At 49.8% G+C, this 26,932-nt stretch overlaps 1 protein-coding gene across 1 annotated transcript; it reads right to left on the reverse strand.

Moving 5' to 3' along the window:
- Window positions 1–5,326: 5,326 nt before the first annotated feature.
- On the reverse strand, window positions 5,327–26,129 carry STRIP1 (striatin interacting protein 1). The gene is made up of 21 exons (XM_001099082.5): window positions 25,936–26,129; window positions 22,499–22,568; window positions 21,573–21,647; window positions 21,022–21,156; window positions 20,813–20,933; window positions 19,602–19,670; window positions 18,342–18,448; window positions 18,123–18,250; window positions 16,711–16,893; window positions 16,125–16,342; window positions 15,058–15,123; window positions 14,885–14,948; window positions 12,912–12,983; window positions 12,356–12,430; window positions 12,103–12,200; window positions 10,713–10,839; window positions 10,395–10,495; window positions 9,554–9,620; window positions 8,904–9,008; window positions 8,077–8,281; window positions 5,327–6,311 (listed from the first exon to the last, which is right to left on the reverse strand). Exons 1-21 carry the CDS (start codon window positions 26,113–26,115, stop codon window positions 6,064–6,066), a joined length of 2,514 nt encoding a protein of 837 aa, XP_001099082.4. The 5' UTR covers window positions 26,116–26,129; the 3' UTR covers window positions 5,327–6,063.
- Window positions 26,130–26,932: the final 803 nt, after the last annotated feature.

The raw sequence follows: 26,932 nt of genomic DNA on the forward strand, positions 1-26,932 counted from the left end.
CTGATCCCCATTTTTGTAAAGACACGTTTTAAAAAAAGAAAGAAAAGGGAAAGAGAGAGAGAAAAAAAAAATGCTGCCCAGCATTCTAATAAAGGTGGTGGTGTTTTTTATACCAGGTGACTGTCTATCCCCAGGGCTGGACACTGGTTGCTTTGGGGCTGGTCTATGTCCAGGATGCAGGCTGGGCCAGGACCTCTGAGGGGCCAGCAAGGAAGGGGAAGGTGGTCCTGCAGCAGAGGCCTCAAGGCCGATGCATGCCAGGCCGGGCCCTGTCACCTGCCTAGGGTCTCTGTGGCTTTGGCTGTGCTGGGAGGCAGGGAGAAAAGCTCAGTTCTAGGACTGGGTGCATGTGGCAGGGAAAACTGAGGGTGGGAAGGGTAGCAAAAAAGCTGAAATAACTTTGTGGCTAAACTGACAACAGACGGGAGGTAGAATGGAAGAAAGGGGTGCCCACTGAGGTTCTGTGCTCCCCATGGGCTGGGACCCCAGGGTGGTGGGAGTGGGGTGGCTTCCTTCCAGATGCCCCAGGAACATGTCTGAGCTGTGGCGCAGAGACAAAAGCCAGAACTCTTTCTTGTAGTTTCAGAGTATTACCCATTCTATCCTTCATCCCCACTTTCTGCCTTATCTCTGAAGCCTGGAAGGCAGGAAAAAGGTCTGGCCCTCCCACCCTCCCAGTAAACACAACCACATTGCTCAGAATTCAGCCTCTGCCAGCAGCCCAGCCACCCCCACCCCACGCCTCATCTTTCAGGCACAGAGAAACCCAAGCCCACAAAGACACATCAGGGCTGAGCTGATTCCAGAGGAGGGGGTGAGTCCCCCACCAGATCAGATTTCCCAGCCAAGACAGTCGCGTGTATCCCCAGAGGAGTCTGTCTTCCCTCCCTTCCTTCCCCTTCCCTCTATACAAGGGTCTGACTTTTGGTGATTTCTTTCCTCTCGGTCCTGACGCGGGCTCTGAGGTCCACAGGTGTGAGCCCTGTATCCGGAGGGGATCCAGCAGAAAGAGGAGAGTCAGGGTAGGAAGGAGTGACATCCCTGGCTGCCGCTGATGGACAGAATCTCTTTCACCTGGCCAGGCAGTAATGAAATTGGGGCTCAAGCCCACCATTCTGACTTCAGGGCTCACACCGCTGTATGAGAAGTTTCTTCATCCAAGGAGTGATCAGCAAAGTTTTGGACCTTCTTCCCCACAAAGTCAGATGTAGAAAGAGTAGTTTGTTCTACAAACATTTTGAGTACCAACTCAGCCTGGCAATGTGCTGGGTGCCAGAGAGAGCGATGGTTGTGGAAAAATATCATTTTTTCCCTCAAGAGGGCTTAGAAAGATGAAAGGAGGGAAGAGGAAAGGATCTGTGATAAACCCAGACAAAGAAACCAAAAGTGGGAGACAGGAGAAAAAATAAAGGTGAGCCAGAGGTCAATGAAGCAAGAAGAGTGGGAGAAGCTGGCAGAGGCTGGCAGAGGCCAGGAGGGGACCCATGGTGGGATGGGGGGCTCCTAGGGGAGGGTACAGGGAGGCCAGAGACTGGCTACTGGCTCTCATCCAGGGGCATCTGCCCACAGCTCATATTTTTCTGTCCAGTGACAGCTAAATGAAGAGAAAGCTAACTTTACAACCGCCCACTTCACACATAATGAATATGAATGGGCATCCCGGAGCCTGTTCCGTGGGATTGTCTGTAAGGTGACAGGTCCTCCTACTGACTGGGCCATCCCAGCCAGCCTGTCCCCTGGCTGGGGCATGCAGCCCTTCCACCTGCTTCTCATTAGCTGTGTCCCTCCTCCTCCCACACACCCCTAAGACACAGCCCCCATCTCCAGATACCCCTGTCCCCAGCCTCACTCCAGAGGTAACCTCAGACCTCCGCCCAGGCCAGTGGTTCCTCAAGGCCAAGCCTGTGCTCTGGCCACTCTTTCTGGGAAGGGAAAGGGGAAATGGCCCCTCCTGAAATCCCAGCTCCTTTTGCTGAGGCTCTTGTCTCCCCCAGAGAAGATGCCAGAGCCCTAAATCTTGGTCCTGGCAGGAACATGGACACCAGGTCAGGACTAGAGGGCCACAGCCAGGGGGCCCATCAGTCCAGTCTGCCCACCTCAGTCAGCAGCTGGAAATGCTTCTCCTACGAGGCATTCAATCCTCCTTCCGCACCTCTCCCATTTACACTTCAACCTGAATTACAATCCCAAAGTGCAGACCCTCTGCAGCTCCAGACAGGAAGAGTCTAGCATGGCCAGGAACTGGGAAGACCCTAACATTTCCTTTATCCAGCAGAGGAAAGACATACCTTGCCCCTGCCCCAGTCTCCTCCTCAGGCTCATCCCAGCCATTTTCACCTGGAAGGTGGTAAGCATCAAGCGTTAGCTGTCAGAGCCCTCGATACTGATGCTGGAGCCCCCTTCCTTCCCACTCAGCGACTGCCAGCTCCCCCAGCAATCTCTCCTCCAATAGTAAGAGGCTGGGACCAGTGGGACCTGAGGTAAGCCCTTCAGACGTCTGTTACCTATCATGCTATTGCTTTTACTTGCTCTTATGACTGTGTCTCCATCAACTGTGAGCTCGAGAGAAGTGAGAGAGTGTGGTATCCTAGTCACCTGGATATCCAGGGCATCAACCACAGGGCCTGGCCCCAACAGGCCTTCAAGGTGTGATGGCAGGTTGCTGGACGAGAAGCTGACTCTTCTGAGACACCTCTGGATTCAGAGCAGCAAGCTAGGTCCAGGAGCTTTAAGGAGGCCTAAGACATGGTTCTGGTCCTTGAAGGGGATTTCTGTCTTCTACGGACACAGGAAATGGGTGCAAATTCATAGAACATTAGAGTTGGAGGGGCCATTGCCAAGACTAAGAACTGCTACCATTTATTGTCATCCCTTGTCAGCCAGACCTGTAGGTTCATTTCCATGATCTTACTCAGTCCACGCAATAGGGCTATTATTAAACCAATTTTTACAGATGAGCCAACTGAGACTTGGAACGTGACTAGCTCAAGGTCCCTCAGTGAATAAATGTCAGAGCCCGAACTGAAAGTCAGGGCTGTCTCACTTCCAAAGGGTGCTCCTGAGGCTGACTGTGCTAAGTGCCGAATGAATGTAACAGCTATTCTCCTCTGAGAAGTCAGCTCATCCAGGACAGACAAGAAGCCAGCTTTCTGGGAAATGAGCCTAACAGGTCTGGATAGGGCAGCCAACACAAGAGTCCTCTGGGACCCAGAAGAGAAAGAAATTTAGGCTCAGGCTGAAAAGAAAAAAGACAGCAGCAACAGCCAAGTTACCCTGAGGAGGGCATATTCAAGGAACACCAGAGGCTAGCCCAAGGCTAAGCTTGGGTGGTCCAGTTAGGACCTAAAGCAATGGACATTTACCATGAATCTTTCATGCCAGGGATGATGCTAGAGCAAATAGAAGTATTGGCTGTGGTAAATAAATGAGCAAATGAATGCACTGGTGGTAAGTACTGGTGGTAAGTGCTGGGGTATGACAATGACTAATAGCAAAGGGTGTGAGGAAGTGAAAAAAATGCATGTGCTGACAGAGGCCTGGATTTGAATCCTGGCTCTTGCCTTTATATGACTTTGGGCAAGTTCTTTATCCTTTCTGTGCCACAGTTTTCTCCTGTGCAAAATAGGGATTAAAATGGCATGTATCTTTCAAGATATTACAAGGAATATATAAGATATTATACATCAAGTGGTTAGAATGCTGGCTGGCACATAGTAAGTACTCAGTATTTACTGGCTTTGTAGAAAATAAGGCTTTGAGAAGCATCTAATATTGTGCCTGGTACCTACTTGGCAACCCATAAGTGGTAACTCTTATGATTAATAAGGGACAGTTCCTATCCTTACAGTGATACTGCCTCAGGGTAGTCTGTCTCTCAGTGGATTGAAGAGTGGACCCTGAGTCTGCTTAGCAATAAACAATATTTTATGTAATTCAATCATTTACAAAGGGTCTTCATGTACTCTGCCTACTTCATGACCCAGATGAGATTTAAAAAGCCACAAAAACTGGGTGGCTCCAAAAGACATTTCTGTACAAAGTCCTGAGTTCAAATGGCCAACCTGCCACTAACATGCTCTGTGACTGTGAGAAGCCCCTTCCTCTCTCTGGGCTGGCTCCTGGGCCTACAGCTGAAGGGATTCACCTGCCCAGGCTTCACGGCCCTTGCAGTTTTGATAGTCCTGCATTCTGTTTTGCAGGTCAGAGGAGAGACAGGCCTTGACCATGCAGGTTCAGTGACTCAGGCTTCATGGGACAGTACCAATGTGAAAAATCCATCTCTCCCTAATTGAAATCTCAAGATACATATTTCCTACCAGTCCTGGCAAGAAATAGCAGAAAATCCATCATCCACACATAAACTGTCAATTCCCTTGTCCTGTACAAGTTACTTTGGGGCAAAGGGCCCATCAGTCACAGATGGGACTTCCCATCTCACAGACTGTGTGACCACCAGGAGTACACTGCTGCCTTCCACCCCTGCTGTCCCTAACCATGCTGGCACATCAAAAGGCCTGTCTGAGGCTCAGCAGGTCCCAGGTCAGGCAGGCACTGAACACAAGACCCAACGAAGGGGAGATTCTCCCCAGAACATGTTTCCTTTACAAGTCAAGACCCTTCAAGACTTAAGAACCTATAAAACAACTGCGTACAGGTAAAATAAGAGCTTCCAGGAATTCTAAAAAGGGAACACTCCTTTTACCAGCATCAAAACGGTAATATCTTCTCAGGCAGACGCAACCAGGGGTCTGGAGGCCAGAGTGTAGGCGCCAGGTGTCCACTGACACCCACTTCAAAGATTTTCCTTGCTTTTTTCTCAGCCACAGGGGGCTCCTAGCTCCTGGCAACATTGTTTCCCACCATGAACCTGACTCCTGATAGTCTGCTTCCTACGCTCTGAGTACTGAAGTTTCCGCTCAGTCCCAACCACCTGCCCCAGGGAGGACCTAGAGCAGCTGACCCCCTTGCTTTGACCTAGCCCCTCCCTCTCTAGCACTGACACTGGTTTGGCTGAGGCCAGCTCAGTGATGTGATCCAGAGAAACCTGGGGCTCCTACTGAAATTACAGCAAACCCAGGGGTGCAGGACAATGTCTCAGTAAAGTAACCTTGATAGTGCCCTGGAGTTGGGTGAGAGTAATCCCAGATTACTGTGGGGTTAATTTACACTGGATAAATGCCAACTCCCTCTTCTCTTCCCCCAGGATGGGAAAGGCAGGCAGCTTGGCAAGACAAGCAGTGACCAGCAATGCTAGCAGAAAAAAACACTTTCTAGACCTGGAGGAGACATGTAGAGGCCATATTTCCCGTAGACAAGCCAACGGGAATGATTTTTGCTTATTTTTAATGTAAACAGAATACACAAACACATTAAAAACCCCAACATGACACAGGAGAATACACACAGAATTATATATAGGTATTTACAGGCCCTCCAAAGCCAAAAGGAAAAATGGCCCCTCTGGTTAAGGGAAGCTTCTCTTCCTACCTTGTCCCTGTCCAAAATCAAAGTGTGGAGGCAGCTGCAGGAGCCTCTGCAATTACTTCTGCATATAACATAGCAGGAGGCTGGAATAACAACAGAAACCCCCCACCCCCACCCCAGAGCACAACCAAGACACCGTTGTATTTTTTTTTGGCCCTGGCCCTAATCCTAAACTCTCCTCCTTTGCAAGCTGACAAAGCAAGGATTTGTGTGTCTCAGGAGGCATCAGCATGACCCCTGAAATTTAGATGTGCTGTGGAGGGGTTCCCATCCCATTCCAGCTTTCCCAGCCTTGGGCTGATTGTGAAATGAGCCAAAACCAACCATGTCCAAGAGAGGAGGGTGAGAGAAATAAAGGAAGAATGGATCCCAGGCAGAGATGACTGCTTCTGAGCTGGACCCTGGGAACCAATAGGAGGTAAAGCTGGGCTCATCCAAACCCAGGACAGACTGCAGAAGACACAGTGGGGCTGTGCTGCCACCTGGTGGGGAATGGGAGCGCTGCAGCCATGAACTAGGACAGTCCTGCAGGTACCTTGAGATCCTCCTTTCTCTGTTTCAGTCCCCTAACCAACAGCCTTACTGCAGCAGCTCTTCCCAGGAAATGGGCTTGGAGAAGACCTCCCTTTCTAACCAGAGGTCATAGTTCATCTGAAAGTCCTCAGGGAGGTCCACCCGTTGGCCCAGGACACTCTGCAGGCAGTTGTCCACTGGCAGGAAGTCGGGGTTGCTGTGGGCCCGGTCATAGCGCCGGGCGTTGAAGCGTTCAATGTTGGCACGGAGGGCACACTCCTCTGCCTGGAAGTCCCAAGGCCGGGCATCAAGATCTGAGACAAAGCAGGAAGAACACAGTTAGGAGCCACGCCCTGTAGCAGCTCCCCATGGACTCACTGCAGCTCAGGGGCCTGGCCAGGAATATTGAGTGTCAACTAGGAGCAGGATACCTCCGAGCTCTAGGAATTCCTTCCTAGATCCAAAGGAGAGTCAAGTACAAGCAGAAAAGACAGAAGTACCGACAAAGAGGCTTATACTGTAGAGATTATGTAGACCCAGAGAGGGAGAGCCATGTGTACAACACATTTCTCTCAAAGTGGCAACCTCCCTAGCTCTCTGGGGTCAGAGGGAGGAACCTGGAAATCCTCTCATTTGCTCATTCTCTCTCAACTCCCTGACCAGGTACCGTGTGCCACCGTGGGCCTGCACACATTCACAAGGCACTGAGAGTACAGACACAGTCATTTAGCCATGGTGGTATACTCCAGAAACGCAACAATGTGGCAACACACCCACACAGAGCAGCCCAGGCAGGCAGGGGAGACCCTGCGGGTGGAGGAAGAGCGTCTGCAGAGGCCTAGCAGTGGTAACCACACAGCTATGTTAGGGCACTAAGCACTCCTTGTGCCTGGAGCTCTGGGTATGATGGAGGCTGGACTGACAGCAGGTAACGAGGTTGAAAAGGAAGCTGGGTCAGATTACAGAGGAGGATAATGAAAAAGGACGAGGGAGCCTCATGCTTGAGTCTGAATCTAATTCTAAGGGAAACAGGAAGCTAATGAAGGATTTTACTCAGGGAGGTAACAGCACAGAAGCTGCATGTTGAAAAGATTCACTAGGGTGCCGGGCGCAGTGGCTCATGCCTGTAATCCCAACACTTTGGGAGGCCAAGGCAGGTGGATCCCTTGAACCCAGGAGTTCAAGAACCACCTGAGAAGGATAGGCACAGTGGCTCACGCCTGTGATCCCAGCACTTTGGGAGGCCGAGGCGGGTGGATCACTTGAGGCCAGGAACTCGAGACCAGCCTGGCTAACATGGTGAAACCCCATCTCTACAAAAAATACAAAAATTAGCTGGACATGGTGGAGTCCAGCTGTAGTCCCAGCTAGTTGGGAGGCTGAGGGGGGAGAATTGCTTAAACTTGGGGGGCGGAGGTTGCAGTGAGCTGAGACCGTGCCAGTGCAAACCAGCCTGGGTGACAGAATCTCTGTCTCAAAAAAAAAAAAAGAAACAAAAAAACACCCTAGGAAACATGGTGAAACCCTGTCTCTACAAAAAAGATACAATTAGGTGGGCACAGTGGAATGTGCCTGTGGTCCAGCTACTCGGGAGACTAAGGAGGCAGATGTTATGGTGAGCCAAGACCACACTCCAGCCTGGGCCAACACAGCCCCATCTTTGAAACAGGCCCCATCTTTGAAAAAAATTAAAGTAAAAAAGGATCACTAGGGAAATCTAAGACACTGATGGAGGGGAAGGAACTAGAGGCAGGGAAGCCAGTCAAGAGCTGTAAAAGTTTGGGTGGCCAAAATGGGGATGAAAAGAGGGGACATAGTGTTATGACAATTTCTAGAAAAGGAATGACTTGGAGGTACAGGGAGAGATGGGGATGATCGCAGATGCCAAGCCTGGGTAGCTTCTCAAAGTCCTTCCTAGAGTGCCCATCCTGATGCTACAAAAGCAGAAGCTGGGCTCCTTTCTGTTCCTTGGTGGGAAGCTCAGGGCAGAGAAGCACCTGAGCACCACGGGCAGGGAGTGGAAGATGTCACCTTGCCCGACACACTCCCACCCAAATGTGACTGAGTGCAGAGCCTCACCGTTGCCGTATGCCCAGTCGTCATTGAGCCGATGCCGCACCTTCTGGTAGATGGCAGACATGGTCTTCATGTTGCTCTTTCGCCACTGCCGCCCCAAGTATTTGGTCTGTACCTTGAGCAGCTTCAGCACGTAGAGCTGCATCATGGCTTGTTTCACCTTTAGGGCCCGCTTCAAGATGGGGGCTGACTTGAACACCACCAGCATCTGGGAAGGCAAACAAGCAAGCAGCCCAAGCTGAAGACAGAAATAAATGCATACAGCCCTGGTCACGCTGCTGCTTAACCCTTTGGAAGTTAAGGTGACAAACCTTCCCAGTTTCCCTTGGACTGAAGCGTTTCCTAATACATTGGACTTCAAATGCTAAAACCAGTAGAGTTCCAGGCAAACCAGGATGGTTGGTCACCCTAAGGGTCACTTTGGAATCTGAAGAAAGCTATGGATTCTTTCCAGAAACATTCCTGTGTACATGTACACATAAGTTACCAGAGGATTCAAGGACCTCCCCACCCCAAAGGCATCCACAGACCCAGAGTTAAGGAAGATTCTCAGAACCCTGGTTATGTAACCAATCAAGATTAAGATGACATGGAAAAAGCTCTTCTATAAGTGTAGATTTGTTTTAGTGCATGACTGGGCCTCTTCCAGCTTCCAGTTCAACTCATCAAACTCATCAAGGAACTGGGAACTGGCCCATAAAATGCAAGGATATGGCTACAGCAAAGTTAAGTGAGAAGGCACAGTGAGCCCCACCCTAGGGACTCCCTGCTCCCAGCACTCTTCTTTGAGCTCCAAGTTCCAAGCCTGCTGAATGCACTGACTCACTTACCATTGTCCTTGAATGCTTCCACTTTGTCAGCTTGTTCAAGATCCGAAGCAGATTGATACAAGAAAAGAGGTTCCTCCAGCAAAACTGGTTACTGTCACCTGCTTCCTGCAGGGTAAACCCAGGAACAATCAGCCCTCACGGCTACAGTGTGTGCAGCAGTTTCCAAAAGTCCCTCACACATGATCTTAGAAGAGCCGGGTCTTCAGGCCTCTACCAGGAACCCCCTGCTCTCAGAGCAGCCCCAGGACTCCGTCCCAGAAACTGGCAGGGACTAGGGGAAGAGGGAGGCTCCCCAGACTTTTCCTGAAGGAAACATGAACCGTGATACTGGGAGCTGCAGCCTTGGGCTGCCCTAGGGCTCCTATTGCTGAGTCCAGTGTTGAGGGAGAGAAGCCCTCTACGAGGTGAGCTCTGGATCAGCAGCCCCTGAAGATCACACTCCCTGACAAATCCCTAAATCCAAATCTCTCTGCTCTGCAAGAGCCCTCCTCCTGGCCCTTTTGTACACTTACAGTGCTCTAAAAGCCGGGCACTCCACAGTGACTTCGCCTGTGGGAGACACCTCTATTCCTGTGGTGTTGGGGTAGGCAGGCTCTCTACTCACTAACCCGGGTGCCAAAGGGACAGCCGAGGAGAGCCCAGCCACTCACCAGACTCTCCGCAGTCAGCTCTGGCAGCTCATGCACCACGCAGTGAGGGTAATCCAGGACAGAAATGCTGCAGAGGGGAGAGGATCCAGGTGCCCACCATGAGCAAAGGCCCAGGGCCTAGTGGAGCAGCCATGCCTGAGCCAGTTCCCAGCCTTCCTCCCTCACTTGTTGGAGCAGAAGTAGGAATCTACCTGGTCTGTCCCACCCGTTTCCCCAGCTATAAGACGAGGAAATATCTGCTACAAGGGAACTTGTAAGGCACTCCTGTAGCCAGAGGCCAGCCGGTTGATCTTGTAAGGGGCAGAGACCCTCACAGCTTCCCCCATAGCCATCAGTGCGGGGCTGGGGAGGAGACTGCTCAGGGCAACTAATTGATGCCAAGCCTTTCTGGAGACAGGGTCTGGCCAGCGCCCTGTGGTATATCACACTGACGAGCAAGTAATGTCAACTATAGCTGGCACCAGGCCAACAGCAGGGGCTAAGAGTCAGCAGACAGGGCATTACAGGGCACATGGCCGAGCCCCTTAGAGAGAGCAAGCAGCCCATGGTCTCCTCAAAAAAAAAAAGTACAAAAGGGACAGGGAAGAAAGTACTAGATCCCGGGATGAAAACCCTCCTGCCCAGGTACAGGCCAAGGCACCTGGGGCGCGACTAGCTCGACTCAGATTTGACACACTGGGCTCTCCACAGGCAGGGGCCATGTCTCATTTATCTTTGTGTCCTGATGCCTTGCAGAGCGCTGGCTCGTAGATGCTGGAAAAATGGAGGCAGTGGGAAATACCAGCTGGGAACTCTGCTGTCTGACCATACCCGCCCCTTCACGGTCCCTGGCCCTCGTCACCTGTTCTTGGCGGTGATGTAGGACATGATGTTTTGATTGAAGAACTTTAGGATCAAAGGAATGCAGTTGGCAAACACCAGGTGCTGGGCCATGTATTCAAACTGAAGCCAACAGGGGAAGAAAAAAAAAAGGCGTGGCCCTTGGGACCTTGCCTTCTTTCCTCCAGGGATGAAAGGCCTTGGCTGGAGGGCCATGTCTTAGAACATTCATGCAGAGTTCAAGCGGGTCAAAGGCCAAGGCCCCCGTTCTTGTGGGCTGGAGGAGCAGTAGTGCCTGAGGCCCCAGACCACAGGACAGGAGGGAAAGCCCTGCGGGTACCTGGTAGACATGGTTCAACTTAAAGTGCTTGAGCAGCAGCAGCAGGACAGCAGAAATGGCCTTAACAATGACCTCTTTGTGGCGGTTTACGTCCACCCCCAGCTTCATGCTCTGCAACACTGTGGTGCTGGAAACATAATTGCCTGGGTAAGCCACCAGCATGTGCAGTACCTCCTTTCTAGGTGCCCACAGAAAAGATGGACTCCTGAGCCTCCCTGGGCAAAGACTCCCACCTCCCCACTCACCCCATGGACATCTCAGAAGTCAGCCCAGGGCTCCCCCATCCACCTCCCAAGCAATGTAGCCTGGCACAATTTATTCCTTCCCCATGATGCCCTCAAATACATTCTTAGTCTGCTTCTCTGCCTTTCCTCTAAAAATGAACTTCTTCTCCTTTCCAAGATCTCCCCTAAGCTCCCCTAAGCTGCCGTATTAACCTGAGTTCTCCAAAATGTGTTCTGTGGAATACCAGGATATTGGCAAATTTCATGTCATGGAAAAAAGGGTTTTGGAGTCAGATAAATTTAGGAAGCACTGAGTTACATCAGTTTCTTAATTCAGGACTTCTCACTGTACATCTTTATAAAAGGAATTCCTCCTTATAAGAGAAATCCATGAATCAAATATATAGTATGACTCTAGAACCTTTTTTTCAAGGATCATCACATGATGGCCTAGTGTTCTGTGATTCTCCCTCTGGTATTAGCCAATTCCTGCCTCCTCCTTCACCTGGCCATCACTGCCATACTTCAGGGCCACAGCCACCCAGGAGCTGGACTCAGGGCTGGCGGCCCAGGCAGGCAGGAGATCAGGTCAAGGTCCAGGTCCTTCTCAAAGTAGAACATGATCTCAATCTGTACTCTCACATGAAAAACGAGTACAGGGCCCAGCGCAGAAGAGCTCTGAAGAATCTCACTCTATCACCCTGAGCCATTTGCCAGCATTCTGCGCGTCCGCTTACTGGCGAAAAGGGACGTCTCTATACCTGGCACAGGTTCAGCTATTGCTGGCAAGCTGTCTACAAGCTAACCCTCCTTATCCTGGTGTCCCGATCACAGCTGGAGAGGGCGGCTTTGGAGAGGGCGGCTTCGGGGCAATGTCCAGGGTGGCCCCATTCATTTTACAGAGGAGGAAATTACTTTCCCCAATTCACTCAGGAGTTCGCTCAGTGGCAGAGTCTACACTAGAATCCAGGCCAACAGGACCAAGCCATCTCCCTAACCAGTGAAACTCTTTAATCTAGTAGTTTCCTTTTTTTTTGAGTCAAAAATACCTACATTTAACCTGTAGAGAAGCTGGGCCAATAACAACCAACCTGACAAGAGGAAAACGTTTGCCCTTCTCCATCTATCTTCTGCCCCACCTGCTCCATTCACAGAACGATACTCACGGCATCTCTTCAGGCAAGACATCCGCTAGGATGTTGATTGAGTCTGTTTTAGCTTTTGAGGTGGGTGCTGCAGCCAACAGGATCTTCAGGAGGGCAATCTGGGAAGAGTAGACCATTCAGACACAGGTCTGAGAGCCCAGGGCCAAAATTAAGCTCTGAGCAGTCCTTCTGTTGGTCCACAGGTGGCAGGAGGAGGGCAGGGCCCACTCTAAGGCCACTGTAGTGGGAGGGTCCCACTGTAAGCGCCACTCACCATATACTGAGGCAGGCTGGGGAGCAAGCCTTGGTAGAGGGTTTCTGCAGGGACTTGCTCAACTTCTTCTTCTCCCTTTTAACATAATGGGTACAAGCATAAAACCCCAGCCCAGAATACAATCTCCTGAGCCAGCTTGCTAGCTGGCTGGAGGAAAACCTGTAGACGGTGATGTACATAATGATGTTAATGATAACAGCAAACCCTGAACACAATGTGCCAAGCATTTTACTTGTAATAACTCAGTTCATTCTTATTATAATAACCCTATAAAGGTATTATTATTCCTATTTCACACACAAGGAAATAAAGCGTAGAGACACCCAGTAACTGGCTTAAGTTGTCATCCACAAAGTGGTAGATCCAGGCATAAGAGGCAGGTTCCTGACTCAGTCTGTATTCTTAACCCTGCACTAGACCTGTGTCACCCTCTGCACTGGGAGGTGGACTGGGAGTTCTTTGAGGGCAGGGCCTGGGGCAACCTTGTGGTCTAATCCCAGCACAATGCCTGGGAAGAGCTGGGGATCCTGGTGGCTGAAGAGGACCTCCAACTTACCCCTGAGAGAGGGGAGCGGAGGTACTCCTCCTCCATCTGCGCCTGGACCTCTGCAATCGACGTGTACTTGTGCTGGAGGGAGAGATGGGAAAAGAAGGGCTGGGGAGAACATTCTCTGGCCAAACTCCCTGCACTCTAGCAAAAGCCCCACACATTTGTCTTCAAACAGTCTTCTGAAAGAGGATAAGTCACCACAAAAATCCCTAACTAAAATCCCAAACCCAAACATTTTTCTTTTTCTTTTCTTTTTTTTTTTTTTTTTTTTGAGATAGAGTCTTCCTCTATTGCCCAGACTGGACTGCAGTGGCATGATCTTGGCTCACTGTAACCTCCGCCTCCCAGGTTCAAGCAATTCTCCTGCCCCAGCCTCCCAAATAGCTGGGACTACAGGCGTGCACCACCATGCCCGGCTAATTTTTGTATTTTTAGTAGAGATGGGGTTTTGCCATGTTGATGAGGCTGGTCTTGAACTCCTGACCTTAGGTGATCCACCCACCTTGGCCTCTCAAAGTGCTGGGATTGTAGGCATGAGCCACCATGCCTGGCCCCAAAATATTTTTCTAAATGGGCCCCTTCCTCTTGCAACTAGAGTAGGAAGCCCACAGTAGATTAAAAAAAAAGTAAATTAAAGGAGGGAAACAGGCTTTCAGATAGCTACAGTGACAGGAGGAAAAACTGAAAGCAAAATCAAATACTCAAAATGCCTAGCCTGCAGAGAGACCACTTAGTACTACCAATTCCAAAAATATATTTCAAAACATATCAACAGTTTCACTCCAGACAGCTGTTAGGGGAGATGCCTCTTCCCCACTCTTTTTTTTTTTTTTTTTTGAGACGGAGTCTTGCTCTGTTGCCCAGGCTGAAGTGCAGTGGCTAGATCTCGGCTCACTGCAAGCTCTGCCTCCCGGGTTTATGCCATTCTCCTGCCTCAGCCTCCCATGTAGCTGGGACTACAGGTGCCTTCCACCTTGCCCGGCTAGTTTTTTTGTATTTTTTAGGAGAGACGGGGTTTCACCGTGTTAGCCAGGATGGTCTCGATCTCCTGACCTCGTGATCTGCCGTCTCGGCCTCCCAAAGTGCTGGGATTACAGGCTTGAGGCACCACGCTCGACCTTCTTCCCCACTCTTAATGTTCTCTCCTATGTGGAGGAACAGAGGTTTGCCAAACACCCCTCATCTCTCTCTGCCCCATCCAGACACTCACTGCTCCCTTCTCTGATCAGAGAGTATGGGAGGGGACACAGGGCAGCCTTGGCTCCACCCTTCTCTTTTCCCTTTAGAACCTGTCTGCCTGCTGAGAGTCTGTGCTCTCTTCTCCTGCCCGCACTGCCTGGGACTGGTAGGTATCTCTGCCTAATTCTGAAACAATGTATTAGGACACTACTGCTGCGTTCTTAAGCCTCATTCTCCACAGCTCTATGAGCTATAAAGTTGGCATTACAATCTCCATCTGCCTACTCCTCTATTTCAACTGCCTGAGAACGTGGGCAAGGAAAAGGAGGGTTATTTATTGAGCTCTGTAGAATTCCAACAACTGTCAAGTAATATAATCCTTTTTTTTTTTTTTTTTTTAAAGAATCCAGGTCTCACTCTGTGGCCCAGGCTAGAGTGCAGGAGCATGATCATAGCTCACTGTAGCCTTGATCTCCTGTGCTCAAACAGTCCTCCTGCATCAGCCTCTTCAGTAGCTGGGACTACAGGCGTATGCCTTGGTGCCCAGTGGTCAGGTAATACAATCTTTAAAGACTTTCCAGTCAGTCCCAAACAAAAGCTCAGCTAAAACAAGTAAAACTTATAATAAAACAAGCAAAACTTATGAAAGACTGTTTGCAAGGTTATTCCAAAGTCCACCCTGGCCTCTATCCCAGGTTCTTGCAGGCAGACAACAGTCTTAAAAGGCTTCTCCCTACAGGCTGGTTTCACTTTACTCACTTCGGACCAAACAAGCCAAATGCTCACCCAAAGCCACTCACCTGTTTCAGAGTCTTGATGCTTTCGTGGATTGGCCTGGGCAGCCCCACCACTGTGTTCGTGTCACTGGAGAATAAAGAAGGCCCTGTGTTGAGCCTCGACATTAATTCACCTGGGATCCCAAACACCAAAGGCTGGGAGAGCTAACAGCAAAATGAACTTGGCTTCTACTCACCTGCCTAGTGTGTAACCTATAAATTTGCTGCGGCTGGACTCGAGGAACATCTCAATATCTTTCTCTCTGCCACATCCCCCCAAAAAAGAGAGAGAAAAAGGTTTTTAGCAAATGCTATTTCAAAGTGTTACAGTTAACAAAAACATAGAGCATCCAGAAACTGTGAAGCCAGGAGAAGAAAAAGTCTCCCACAACTGTTTTTCTCTTTCAAAAAAGGGAAAAAATAGAAATTTTCAGAGTATTTTAATGTTTCTTATAATTTTGCTGGATCAATAACCTGGAAATATATTACATGTTAACTAGTTTATTCATAAAATTAAAGAGATACATTAAACTTAAAAACATACTTTATTCACATAGTATGAACAAGTTTGTCAACAGACTTTCTTAAATACTAAAACTTTGTTAAACAATTAAAGCTACAGGCTACTGATTTTTCATGTAGGTCACATTTTCCTATCCCAAACAATCAGCATACCTTGCATTTTCTGATGATCTGTTTTGCATTCCCTTCACAGATCACTGAAAACTGAGGCTTTACCTGGATCAAGAAAGTGACTTCTATATCCTCTCACATGTTCATCTATTTCTTAAGTTGCTGCCTATCAAACAGACACCATTTATATATCTCCAGGTACCTTCCCATCCATCGATGTACCCACATATATCTCAAACATTTTCATTATGGCTCTAAAGAAACTCTTCCTTAATCTATCATTTTTCCCTTAAAAATCATATACAGCCCCGGGAGGGGTGGGGACATGTTTGCTTAAATGCTTTTGTTTTTATTTGTTTCCTATCCCCCTTCACTAGCACGTCTAACCAAGAGCTAACTCCAATTACTGACTCAGTAGCCACATGGGGGCCATGTTGTGTGAGACCAGCAAGGCTAGCCTCCCTGAGACCCTCAGGACAGCACCAGGCGCTTTAAGAGAGCCTCATCCCAGAGCCACGGTCAGCCTGCCCTGCAGAGGACCACACACGGTGACGCAGGCCAGGCGGCAGGCCTGAGGGTGTGAGGGCTCTGGCCTCAGGAGCTATGAGTGCTCTGGAGGTCTGAGACTCACCTGACCTTGGGAGCCCAGGGGAGCCCTTTGGGGCAGGTCAGCCTGTCAGTCTGTGGGTGCTGTAGTGGGGGAGGCATCACTTCATCTCGTTCCAGGGGGAACGTCTCCCCCTCCAGACTGTTGTCATCATCATTCTCCTCTTCCTCTTCTCGAGAGTCATCAGCCTTGTAGGGATCCCGCTCGTTGAAGGCATCTAGGTTGTCCTGCTTTATCAGAGCCTGAAACCAGGGAAGCGAGATGAGACAAGAGCCAATTGAGGATGCAGACTAGGGAAGTGCGGCTGGAGGAGACACAGCGCACAGGGGTGTCAGGTAGAGGCAGGAACAGTGGAAAAACCAGAGGGGGAGTCAAGACGGGGGCCAAACCATCAAGTACTTCTTGCTCCAGTCCCTCAAAAGCACCACGTGCTGAGCACCCACCATAAACTGGACCAGAGCTGGGGACAAAGTGTCCTTGCCGTGGAGGCATGATTCTGACTGGTTGATCAGAGATCATTTCCAGCAGCCCTGCTCCTCCAAGGACTGTGCTGCTGCAAGCATACACCTTGAGGGCCCTCAGGAGTCACAGGGACCTCTGTCACCCTCACCTTGTGCTCTCGGCGGCCCCGTTTCTGCTGCTGCTCAATCAAGTCTGAAGCAGATGCTGGTGGAGAGGCTGCCCTCATGTTGCGAATCACTTTGATGCTGTCCTCAGGAAGTGGGGGGAGGCCCAGGATGCTGCGCTTCTCAGCCTTCATGCTCTGCAGCTCCTCAAAGCCGCCCAGCGTGCACTGCATTACAGACAGGGAAGCAGAGCCAGAGTCAACGTGTCCACAGGGCTGGTCCCTGACCATTGTGTTGGGCTCAGAAGCACCCATCACATCATGACCCACGTCTTTATAGAGACCCAGGCAACCCCTGAACAACGGACTGAAGCCACTCCCGAGGAGAATTCTGCGACATCCGCAAGGGAAAGGAGAAAAAGGAACAAGGAAAGAGTAGAGATGCAGGCTGACTGACCCTAGTGCAGATACACTAACTCTGCACCTATGACATACTCTTCATTTAAAAAGCAAAGAGCCTAACCCTGCAAGTCCCTAGAAAAGTTGGTGAGACTCATGTTTCACGAGTTGTACATGCGAGTCTTTCCAAGTCAAACTGGAAATACAGTTGGTTGCTCAAATTTAAAAGAAAAAAAAAGCTTCATCTAAACATCTCCCAAGAAACAGAAACCCCAGCACCATGCAGCAATTTTAGATTGCTTAGTTTTGCTGTTTCTGAGCAGTTCAGCTTTCCTCTCTGGCCTTAGCAAGGCTTTGGGAAGAACAGGATGTGTGGCCAAGATAAAAATGCGTCAATGACTCAAGAAATCCTACACTTACTGAGCCCTAGCTCCAGAGCTGACCCATTCTGAAAGGAAGGATGAGCCCCAGTGTAACAGAGGCCCAACCCACCTCCACTGCCTCCCCCATGCCACTCCTCCTGGGAAGGCCTCCTGGTATGGCCTGGCTGCTAACAATGCTCCAAAGCCCAGTGTGCTGGACGGCCCACGCTGGCACCCAGTCCCTCCCTACCTAGACACAGAGTCGGGTTGACACCATACCCTGAAGAAAATGGAGGCTGGCTCAGGGCTCACGCTTGCCCCTTCAAGTGACATCCTACCAGGGCCCCAATTACACCAGCTTTAACTTTGCCTTAAATCCCTTTACAAACTCCAGGTCCAGAGCCGCTTGCTGAGAGGCAGCTTGTCTGGGGGAGAGCTGTTCTATGACAGAAAACATCTTCCAGGAGTCAGGGAGCCAACAGTCTGTTCTGACTCAAGGCCTATGTCCTCATTGGCTACAAAGGGACAATAGTGGCACTTACTTTGTCATCTCCTTTTAGCACTTTTTAAATAATTTTTTTTTTTACCAAAGCAGTTTTATAGTCACATAATTCAATATTCAAAAGGATATTCAAGGAACAGTCTCCTTACTGCCCATCCCCTAGCACCTGAGTTCTCCTCCAAGTAGGTGCTCACCAATACTGTCTTCCAGAGCAGCAAGAGAACTTTCTTCATGGGGAAGTGAGGGGCGTGACCACTGCAAAATTTGGTCACCATCCCAAACAGCATGATGGCAAACGGCTCACTGTTGTACAGCGGGGAGCCTGGAGGTGACACAAAGGTATCAGGACCCTCCCAAAGCCTTCCGCCTCAGCTTCCAGGCAGGGCCTCTAGAGAGGATCCCCAGGGTCCTACCCAGTTCGGCTCTGAAGGTCTGCCGCATGGTCCTCCACTCAGCCTTGTCACCCTCACACTCCTGGTGAACGGTCTCCACTATCAGGTACATGATGTTGAGCAGGACCCTGAGGACAAGAGCCAGCTCACAATGAAGTAGGGCGGTGGGGGGGTCGAAGGAGCACCCTAGTGTCTAACAAAGTGCTTACACAAAGCAGGGGCTTAATATTAATAAATGGTGGCCGGGCGCGGTGGCTCAAGCCTGTAGTCCCAGCACTTTGGGAGGCCGAGACGGGCGGATCACGAGGTCAGGAGATCGAGACCATCCTGGCTAACACGGTGAAACCCCGTCTCTACTAAGAAATACAAAAATCTAGCCGGGCGAGGTGGCACGCGCCTGTAGTCCCAGCTACTCGGGAGGCTGAGGCCGGAGAATGGGGTGAACCCGGGAGGCGGAGCTTGCAGTGAGCTGAGATCCGGCCACTGCACTCCAGCCTGGGCTACAGAGCGAGACTCCGTCTCAAAAAAAAAAAAAAAAAAAAAAAAAAATATTAATAAATGGTAGCTGAATAAATGAATATGAACAAGAATGGCCAAAAGCATTTACCGCCCTAAGCTTCCTGAAAAGAAAAGCACCAGAGATGGTAGTGAGCTATAGGGTCAAAGCAGAACGGGGTCACAGCGAGAACAAAAACAGGGTTTTTGATGAGGAAGTGGAAAGCAGGAGCTGAGAGGTGACACCCAGGGATCCTAACACCTAGGAGGGAACACTACAACCACCTAGTCTAAAAACTTCCAAATTCATAAAAAGAGCCAGATTTCAACCTTCAAAAACTGAAGGGTGATCTTGGTGTTCAGCAGTTGCTGTGAGCTCCTGGGCAGCTATGAAACATTAGGAAGCTGTCGGGTCTAACCCAGTGAAGATGAGGATCAAGCTGTGTACACAAGGTGGCGGGAGCCCTGGGAACATTATCAAGTGTTTCACCCAAATACAAAACACCCACAACTGGGTCCTGAGTAACAGTGTGAGTAGGAGGCCCACACTTAGCTGTGGCTCTAAGTCACCTGACCCTGGATTGCCTTTGGGAGTCTCAACCCAGAGCCCCACCTAGGATGAGCCCTCAGCAGTTCCTACTAAGCATTCACAGTGGGCCCATCAAACGTGCAGATGACGTGTACAGAAGCACACACAGCAAGGACACCCACAGCCAGCCTCCCACACCCTGCTCTGATCTCATCTCTGACTAACGCTCGGAAGCCCAGGCTTGCTGCTCGCCTCACCTGAGGTCTGTGCTGTCAGCCAGGGAGATGGCGGGCTTCCTCACAGCACTGCTGCAGGCGGCACTGTTGCTGCAGGAGATTTTGAGAGTCAGCATCTTCCTCCAAGAAGGAAGATAAGTGATGTCCCTGACAAGTACTGACCAATGGGGACACAAAATCCTGTGATACATGCTTGGACTGCACAAGAAGCCACAGGATACGATGGCTAAGAACCCAGGCCATGGCTGGGCACGGTGGCTCACGCCTGTAATCCCAACACCATTTGGGAAGCCGAGGCGGGTGGATCACCTGAGGTCAAGAGTTTGAGACCAGCCTGGCCAACATGGCGAAACCCCATCTCTACTAAAAATACAAAAATTAGCCGGGTGTGGTGGCGGGCACCTGTAATCCCAGCTACTCAGGAGGCCGAGGCCGGAGAATTGCTTGAATTGCTTGAAGCCAGGAGGTGGAGGTTGCAGTGAGCCAAGTTCGCGCCATTGCACTCCAGCCTGGGCAACAGAACAAGACTCTCAGAAAAAACCCCAAAAAACAAAAAACAAAAGACAAACAAGCAAAAAAAACCCAGTCGTGCACTGGACTGCCACAGTTTGAATCCTGGCTCTAACTGTGCCTTAGTTTCCTCATCTGTAAAATGGGGATGATAGCAGTACCTATATCCTTAACATGAATTAGCACCTGTAATATCCTGAGAACAATGCCCGGGACACATAGGCACTCAGTGAGTGGTCTTAGCTATTATCATTGATGGCGTTATCCTTAGATGAGCAGCAGCTGACCTGTCCACTGGACAAAGGTGACACAGGCAAGGCCAGGCACTGGTTGAGCCCATGTGTCAGTCTTGTGCCTGGCCTCCTGCCAAGCGGGGAACTGCAGGGCGAACACAGCAGAGTCTACAGGTTCAAAAGAGAGCTCAAAGTGAGGAGTCTCCTTCTGAGGAGCAGCCCCGCAAAGCCGGGGTAGGGCCTATCCTGTCTGGTGTAAAAATTCTGGCATCAGGGAGCTGCAGGGACCTGTCATTAGTCTCCATTAATCTTCAAGGTGTAAGTGACCAACTCCATTATTCAACCCAGGTGGTCAGAATACAGCCTGGGACCAGACTTTCTGCCCCATGTGGCCCATTTAACCCTCTCAAAGCCAGTTAGTTCTGCAAGCTGTGTCCCCCTTCCCACCCCAGCCTCCCCTTCCCTACTCAGCCTCTCAAAAATGCTCACTCTATTTCCATGTTCAGAAGCTCCACCAGAGCATTGAACGTGCCCACCTCCAGGAGGAGAAAGATGTTGTAGCGCATCCAGGACTGCACCTCTGCCTCCGAGCTGCACTCCCCAAACGTGCCTGCAACACAGGGTTCAGTTCACTGAGCCCCTCCCTGCATCTGAGTGGGCAGAGGTGCTAGGGAATCCTGGGGAGGTCCACTCAATACCTTGAGCAACATAGAGAATTGCTCGAGCCACCTTAAGTCTCTTCTCCCTGGCAGTGACTTCCAAGCCATCCAGGAGCCTCATGGCATGGGTCCGGTGCTGGTTGGTGTCCAGCTCAGTCCACTTCTTGTCTGTCACTGCAGGGCAAGAAACCAGTTACACCTGAGCCTAGAAAAATATTCACAATGGCATGGACCCATGTTAACTCACCAATTTCAGGACTGCCATAGGACCAGAAAGACAAGTTACCCCCTATGTAAGTGGTAAGATCATACTGCTGCCCTATGAATTTGATTTCCAAACTGAAACGCTGGTATTTTGGGCGCAATTTTAATCACATGAATTTTTTTTTCTCCCCCAATCTGCACATTCTGAAAAGCCCCCAAGGATGTGCCACAAGCCCACTCTACATGTATCTGGCTTTGAACCATCAGGGTTCAGCAGGCTTCTCAGGCCGTTCAAGGATGACTCAGGTCATTCAGATGCCTAAAAGAAACCTGCAGCTCTCATCATGCAGGGCAAAGGAAGCAAGAAGTGGGGGAAATCATCTCACCATGGATCCGGAAGTCCTCCTCAAAGCATTTTCGATTCATCAGGAATTCTGGCCCTTCCGTGTAGCTGTAAAGCTCTGTTGGAACAAAGTCTCATCACCATTGGTTCCATGTCTGCATTGCACACCAAGTCTCACATGTGCAGAGAAGGCAAGGCATTTGCTTCCACTCTCAACTCTGGCCCTGAGTCATAGTGACTCCTGGAATAAGCTCTCTAATTATGAAGGGGATCTTAGTTCTCTAATGTGCACAATAGAGAGAACCAGAGTGCCAGAATGCCATCTGGACACTTCCTGTCCGATGTGCATCCATCCCACCATGCCATGCCAGGGCTGACGGCCACCTGGGATGCGCCTCTCAAGTGGCTGCTACCTCTTGAGCAGGACATGTATTACAGAGGCTGGAGAAGCAGCTTACACCGACCTCGCATTACATGAGAGTGGCAGTGGCAGCAGCAGATGGGCACAGATGCAGGCATCCCTCATGACCCATTGCTGGAGGAGAGACCACTATCAGGGTCACAGTGGATAGCCAAGGAACATCACTGTCTCACAATGGGACTGGGCTCTAGTCAGCTTCATAAAAGTAAAGGACAACACAAAGTTATAAGATACACAAGGCTTGAATCAAATAACTAACGTGTCATATATATACATATATACATACACATATACATATACACACATACATATATACACACATATACATATATACACACATATATGCATATATACACATATATACGTATACATATATGCACTATATTTACATATATACACATATACACATATATATACACATACATATATCTATCTGATAGAACTAACTAGGGAAAGCAATGAAGCCCTAAATGATATTCATTCTTAATTTTCTTAAAGACCAATAAGGAAAAAACTACCCCCAAATAACACAAAGGTCCCTGCCTTACCCGAGAGCTCTGCAGCCCACTTGTCTGTGTCAGCATACTCAAACTCCAGGTCTGGTGACTCCGAATAGCCCTGCTGACAAGAGGAGAGAGCTTTAGGAAAAAGGATCATGCTGTTTGTCAAAGAAACACATGCTTCGAGATGCTGTTGTTACAGGACACCAGTGCCTCCACTTTTCTGATGTTTTTTCACATTTTGTTTCCTAAAACCTCTCAGAGTATCCTATACCTCTCCTTCAGAGCACTTATCATAACTTATCATTATAGGATGTGTTTAGTGTCTGCCTTTCCACAAGACTGCAAGTTCCCTGAGAACAAGAACATCATCCATTTAGCTTACCAATGATTTCACAAGGTCCAGCATAGTATTTGGCATGAATAAGTGAATGAATGAATGGTTTATACTCACATATTTGTTAAATGAACAAATACAAGGTTTCTATGTATTTTGTGCAGTAAATGACCATTCCATGTGATGCTAAGATTCCAGAAGTCTTAACTTCTTTCTGGCTAGTGAGCTGTCAACAGCTCAGGACAAAAATGAGTATTGAAACCCTCAGCTTTCCCCGCCTTTGTCTCAAATTTCAGTGAGAACTGACAAAGAAGGCCACCGCCAAACAGATCAACTTCCCTCCCACATATAAGAGAGAATGTGACAAAGACAGTCTTTTTCCTGTTGGAAATAGGTGATTACTGAGAACACACCATCTTGGAAGGCTTGTACTGGGAAGAGAGAAGTGAGAAACAAATAGGTAAAGTCCTTAGGTTTAATTACAATCTACCTGGGAAGACAAAGACCAGCCACAAAATGACATACCCACAAATGGCCAGACGAGGTGGCTCACGCCTGTAATTCTAGCACTTTGGGAGGCTGAGGTGGGCGGGTCATTTGAGGTCAGGAGTTTGAAACCAGCCTGGCCAACATGGTAAAACCCCATCTCTAATAAAAACATAAAAATTAGCCAGGCATGGTGGGTCGTGCCTGTAGTCCCAGCTACTGGGGAGGCTAAGGCAGGAGAATCGCTTGAGCCCCATAGGTAGAGGTTGCAGTGAGCCAAGATCACGCCACTACACTCCAGCTTGGGAGACAGAGGGAGATTCTGTCTCAAAACAAAACAAAGCAAAACAAAAAACATACCCACAAACAAGAACTCCACATTGTGTTCAGAGACAACACAGTGTACACTTTGACAAGTTATTGAGCTTCAGTTTCTTCACTCATTGAATGGCAATGATGAAAATCTACTCTGAAGATTTTTAAGGACTAATCAAAATTATGTAGTACACAGTGAGCTCTCATCAAATGTCAGCCTCCCTCTCCTCCAGGCATTCACTGATCAGGCTCCCAAACTACCGATTTCGGCTATGACTAAAGAAAGATCACGGCATCAGCCTCTCTTTTTTTTTTTTTTTTTTTTTGAGACGGAGTCTCGCTCTGTCGCCCAGGCTGGAGTGCAGTGGCCGGATCTCAGCTCACTGCAAGCTGCGCCTCCCGGGTTTAGGCCATTCTCCTGCCTTAGCCTCCTGAGTAGCTGGGACTACAGGTGCCCGCCACCACGCCCGGCTAGTTTTTTGTATTTTTTTAGTAGAGACGGGGTTTCACTGTGTTAGCCAGGATGGTCTCGATCTCCTGACCTCGTGATCCGCCCGTCTCGGCCCCCCAAAGTGCTGGGATTACAGGCTTGAGCCACCGCGCCCGGCAGCCTCTCTAAAGAAATGGATTTAGACAGGTCTCTGCTTAAATGTGTCTATTTGACTGGTCTTTCATGTAATCAGTCTATGTGGAAATTTTTTTTTTTTTGAGACGGGGAGAGTTTCAGTCTTGTCACCTAGGCTAGAGTGCAATGGTGCAATCTCGGCTCACTGCAAACCTCCGCCTCCTAAGTTCAAGCAATTCTCCTGTCTCAGGCTCCTGCCACCACGCCTGGGTAATTTTTGTACTTTTAGTAGAGATGGGGTTTCACCACATTGGCCAGGCTGGTCTGGAACTCCTGACCTCAGGTGATCCGCCCGCCTCGGCCTCCCCAAGTGCTGGGATTACAGGCCTGAGCCACTGGACCCGTCCGCTATGTGGAAATTAAAGGGTAAAAAGAGAAATTAAAAATTCGTCAAAGGGTATTTATTTGACCATTCATAGCTACTCAGACAAATTTTAAACCATTTTTCAAAATAACTCCTCTCATGATGAAGGTAGGTTCACCCCCCTCCACTTTTGTAAACTTCCACACTTGAAAAACTGAGTAGTTACCACTGATGTCCATCATCCCACCATGCAAGGGCTCCTAAAAGGTCAGTGTCATTGTTTTTTCAAAGAATTCACTCCAAGCTCAAATTACGTCTACTTCGGGCTTGCCAACTGTTGACATGTTTTCTCAGGGGTTTAGGCTTGCTAACAAAAAATAAAAGCTTCTGAGGAACTGATTTCACAGGTCTAAAGATAGTATCATCGCTCTTCGGTATGAATTGGTACATTATGGTTGGACAATGAGGAATTCCCTCTCATTAACTTGGCTGATCAGGTTGGCTGCTGATCAATCTAGGAGATGGCATAGTAAGTGCTCTGGGAACCTGCTGATTAAGAAGCCCTAAAACGCCGTGACATGAGTATCTTCATTCATGAATTCTGCAAAGGGAGGTAGTGGGAGGAATTCTTTAACTTGGGGTGAGGTTACTAGTCAGCTACAGACTATGCCATCTCCAGAACGGCAGGAACGGCTCACTGGCGAGACGAATGAATGCTGGGTCCTAACGAATGCTTAAAATGTCTATTTCTCATCTTTAACAGTTCAGTAGCAGGCGCACTGGGCACAACACCCACCACAGGCACTGTCAACCCCACGGCCTGATCTGGCTCAGGTCAGAACAGGGCATGTTTCCTCCTCCTACTCTCGGAACCTACGGCAGCGCAATACTCTCAGTGATAATTAGCTCGGTCCGGCTCTAACTGCCTTCTAGATCCTCGCCGGTACCTTTCCTGCCCACAAGCGCCTTCCTCTGTACGCGGCAGGACCCAGGAGCTGGCGCCCGCGTGCCAGGGGCAGAGGCCCGAGATGATTAGGTTGGGGACGCGGCCGCCCAGCGCCCTGGAGTGCACCCAGACCCCCGACTCCTCGGCCCCGAGCTGGCGCGAAGGCGGCTTCCCCAGGGGCTGGGGCCTCGAGGCCACGCCCACAGCCGGGGCCCAAGGGAGCAAACCAGCAGTTGCCGGCTCCCGGAAGGTCTCCCGGGCGGCGGAGCTCTAGCAAGGACCCCAGCTTCATGCCCTCGACCCCAGGAGCTGCGAGCCTCGCTTCCTGCTCCTTTCGCTGTATACTGACAGTTCTCGGCCGGGCTCTACCGAGCCCTCTGGGAAGCCCAACCTGGTCCCGACAGTGGCTTCGGGCCCGGGACCCCCGACGCCGCCCGCCCGGGTGCGAGCCTCGCCCCCCGAAGCTCCTGACCTCCGAGTCTTTGCGCTGGTTGCGGTTGAACTCCCGGGCTTTGCCCCCAGGAAGGAGGCCCGCGCCGGCCCGCGGTGCCCCGGGTGGTGGCTGTGCGGTTGCCGGCGGCGGAGGTGGCGGAGGCTGGGGCTGCTTGTTGTTCACGATCAGCGGGCCCGGACCGCCGGCTGCCGGCTCCATCTTGGCTGCTCCACACCCCCAGGTTGACTCGGGGACAACCGCCGTGATGCAAGTCTCGCGTGATTTTCTCGAGAAAATTTCCCTGGCCGCCATATTAAGTGTGGCGGCCAGTGTCAGAAGCCATCTTGGCTGACCAACACCTCGCGATATTCTGTCTGCAGCCCTTCCGTTGTTGATCTTTTTAGTTTTCCTCCTAACTTTCAGTTTCAGTTTAGAAGTAATTTTATCTGTGAGGCTTCCCTGAGCTTCTTCGGTTTAGTTACCCCTCCTTCCTCTAAATTGCTTTGCACTTATCACTGATAGCCTTGTTCAAGGCTTAGGCGGAATTTTGTAATGAACAAAATGGATAGGATGCTAGTTCACAGAGTTGCAGTTGTGACAAGTGCTAATCATTCAACAAACATTTGATAAATGTCTCCTGTGCACCAAGCAGTGGGATAAAATGAGGAACAAGTGTCTGCAGTCATGGTACATAACAGTGCTTGGTGAGTCAGACAAACAATAGACAAATGCAGAGAAATAAATGCTGAAAAGTGTTAAAGGAAAATTTGTTCACGGCACTAATTAAAGATGGTAAGGCAGACTTTGTGTAAGAGAGCCCATGGTGATAGTTACAGGGACCACTACAACCAGACCTTGCAGTGAAGAAGAGGAATTAGACTCAACTCTGACTCCAACAAGAAACAGTGGAGATTTATAACCAAAGAGCAGGATGAGGGTCAGTGGATGGAAAACTGTCATGCCCGACCGTGTGAAGAGACCACCAAACAGGCTTTGTCTGAGCAACATGGCTGTTTATTTCACCTGGGTGCAGGCG

This window comes from Macaca mulatta, chromosome 1, assembly GCF_049350105.2.
Source record: "Macaca mulatta isolate MMU2019108-1 chromosome 1, T2T-MMU8v2.0, whole genome shotgun sequence".
Lineage (NCBI taxonomy): Eukaryota > Metazoa > Chordata > Mammalia > Primates > Cercopithecidae > Macaca > Macaca mulatta.